Source organism: Rhinopithecus bieti, unplaced genomic scaffold (genome assembly GCF_001698545.2).
Source record: "Rhinopithecus bieti isolate Rb0 unplaced genomic scaffold, ASM169854v2 repeat_31073, whole genome shotgun sequence".
Taxonomy (NCBI): Eukaryota; Metazoa; Chordata; class Mammalia; order Primates; family Cercopithecidae; genus Rhinopithecus; species Rhinopithecus bieti.
In genome coordinates, this window is record NW_016907158.1 from 1 (window position 1) to 3,089 (window position 3,089).

Sequence of the window (3,089 nt, forward strand, 5' to 3'; positions counted from 1 at the left end):
TTTTATAGTCTAACATGTGGTTGCCGTTTGTTCTAGAAATCTTTTTTAATAATTTAAGTAATATAGAGATTTCAAATAGAAAATACTTCAGATAAAATTAATGAGTTTATTATAACCATATATTATAATAATTTACTTAGGAATTACCTTTGATAAGAAACAAGTGAACTGGATGAAATTTTCTCCACAGACCTTATAAAAGTGCCTATGTACTTCCTCCCACATGTCATTGGTTAATCATTAGTCCCTTTGCAGGGGCCATTTCCTGCCCATTGCTTCTGTAATCTCTGAGGGGAAGAAGCAGCAAACATTTGCTAGTCAGACAAGTGACAGGAAATGGATTCCAAACACCAGCGTGTGAAGCTAAATGATGGCCACTTCATGCCTGTATTGGGATTTGGCACCTATGCACCTCCAGAGGTAAGAATAATTTCTCTTGGTTTTGAGATTTCAAAAGAATAAACCTAGTAGAAATTAAACCCATCTTGGGTTGTAAGGTTTGTGTTCCTGCCTTACTCTGAATGACTCACAGGTCTAGGTTTCCTAGGCTAGAAGAAAACAAGTAGTCAATCCTTGTTCAGCATTGAGGTCCGTTCCTATGGTCAGGTACTGCTTATTTTAGTTTGTGCACTGTTTCTTCTGTTCGTGTCTACTTCCCAGCTTGGCAGAATATGTAAAACTCAGCATTGAAGAACAGTGTCCGTCAGCTCTCTCTGGTGGAGATTAATTGCAATAGGAGTGATTGTTCTGTAACTGAAGAAATCTTTCCTTCTTCCAAGAACATACGATCCAGAGAAATATTTATAGTAAAATTACTGGATACAGTGTTTACAAAACTGTTGGCAGAGTATCACTATTCTGATGGGCGTTGGTGAGCGCCACCCAATATTACTGGACCTGGACTAGAGTTTCCACTGTACTACTTTCACTTTAAAAAAAAAAATTCCTGAAAGAAAAAATACAACCTCATTTTAAGTAAAATCTAGAACCTAACAAAGGAAAGCCTAAATTCTTAGTCCTTTTCATATGCATCATATTTGTATCAAAGTGGTAGAAGTGGTCTTATGACACAAAAGTGAACAAAATAGATACCTAATTTTCTAGATAGAACTACTGGAAGAAAACTTGTATCCCAAGACTGTCCTCAGGCTACTAAGTGTGTGAATAGCGACTAATTATCGAAATTTGAGTCTCACTTTATCGATAAGTTGTGATGATCTACAAGGATACATTTTCTAGACCATTGACAAAATGGTTTAATTTTAATATAAATTGGCATGGTCTGGAAGTGAAAATAAGGACACCACTGAAGCGGCAGCCTTGGTAAACCTTTGAGTTGGTATCTAGTTCCTTGTAATTTCAACGAAAAAAGAAAGCTTCTTAAATACATGTAAAATGGAAAACAGTTTATATTTTGTCATTAAAAAAATACCCTTCAAATCTTTATCCAAATTTGTTCAATAAGTCAGTAATTTTAAATTTCACTGGAATTCTATCTTTCCTGAAAGAGATAGCCTTATTTTTTTATGGCAGAAAGGTACCTTACTAAATTCTTACAGATATTGGTGAATTTTAATGTATAAACCGATATCCTCAGAGTATACGTCTTTACTCCTAGTGTTCAGTTCTGTTGTGTAGCCAGAATGGCTGTGCAGAAAAGACTTGACATAATAGACTACTATTCACAGATGCATTATCTCCCATGTGAATGCTAGTCGGGTCAGTGTAACTAGCACCCAGTCAAAATCTCAAGAACTGAGACATCAAATAACGTCTCTTGTAGACAGCATTTCCCAAACATGATGTTGGAGGAAGTCTGAGTGAATGTTCTGTGTAATATCACTGGGAGAGAACTCATATGAGCTTGAACTGTTTCCCTTCTATACTCTGTGTGATTTTACCATGTATAATGTCACTATATTAAAAAAATAATTAGGACTATTTGAGTCCTGTTAACTTTTCCAACAAATCACTGAATCTGAGGGTGTTGTTTGGTACCTCCATTATAGTGATCAACCAGAGATTCCTGGGACTGAAGGTAAGTTTCTGGAATGCTCAACCTTTATTACTAACCAGGAAAGACCCAGGCAAACTGAGATGGAATTTTCACCCCACATAGAGACAGGAGGAAAAGCTGATTCTTGTAGAAGTCAAGGCTTGTGCCTGAACTACCTCTCAGCCACACTGATCACCAGATACTACCTTTGGTTGCTTCTCCAGGTTCCCAGAAGTAAAGCTTTGGAGGTCACAAAATTAGCAATAGAAGCTGGGTTCCGCCATATAGATTCTGCTCATTTGTACAATAATGAGGAGCAGGTTGGACTGGCCATCCGAAGCAAGATTGCAGATGGTAGTGTGAAGAGAGAAGACATATTCTACACTTCAAAGGTACTGTTCCTATGATGGGCATGTGTGCATATACACTTAATGTGATTGTGTGAAGATGACAATTCTATGACTGGATCCGTAGTTGTGGGTGAATTTTGCTTCTGGGTTCAAATTTATTCACACCTATTCACATATTAAAACTGAAATCAAACTCAGGGAATGATGATCACTTTTCATTTTGACTGCATTCCAATTTATGACCTGAAAGTCCCTTTACTTTTTTGAGCTCCAGCTGCCATCAGTGTGATTTGACATGAGGTATAGAATCACAGAGAACGATAATCATGCTATGGTTTTCTTATCTCCTGGGTAATTTTCTAAGATTTCTTATTATTCTCTCAACTGCTATCTTTATCAGTGAGATAGAAAGCAATATAAGAATGCAGCCATAAAAAAGGATGAGTTTGCGTCCTTTGTAGGGACATGGATGCAGCTGGAAACCATCATTCTTAGCAAACTATCACAAGAAGAGAAAACCAAACACCGCATGTTCTCACTCATAGGTGGGAACTGAACAATGAGGAAACTTGGACTCGGGAAGGGGAACATCACACACTGCGGCCTATCATGGGGAGGGGGGAGGGGGGAGGGATTGCATTGGGGAGTTATACATGATATAAGTGATGACTTGATGGGTGCTGACGAGTTGATGGGTGCAGCACACCAACATGCCCCAAGTATACATATATAACCAGCCTGAA

General features: G+C 37.9%; 1 protein-coding gene across 1 annotated transcript; it reads left to right on the plus strand.

Annotated features, from left to right (window-relative positions):
- Positions 1-261: 261 nt before the first annotated feature.
- Positions 262-2,418, plus strand: LOC108526145 (aldo-keto reductase family 1 member C3 homolog). The gene is made up of 2 exons (XM_017866799.1): positions 262-420; positions 2,221-2,418. The coding sequence occupies exons 1-2, from the start codon at positions 337-339 to the stop codon at positions 2,401-2,403; spliced, it is 267 nt and encodes an 88-aa protein (XP_017722288.1). The 5' UTR covers positions 262-336; the 3' UTR covers positions 2,404-2,418.
- The last annotated feature ends 671 nt before the right edge of the window (positions 2,419-3,089 follow it).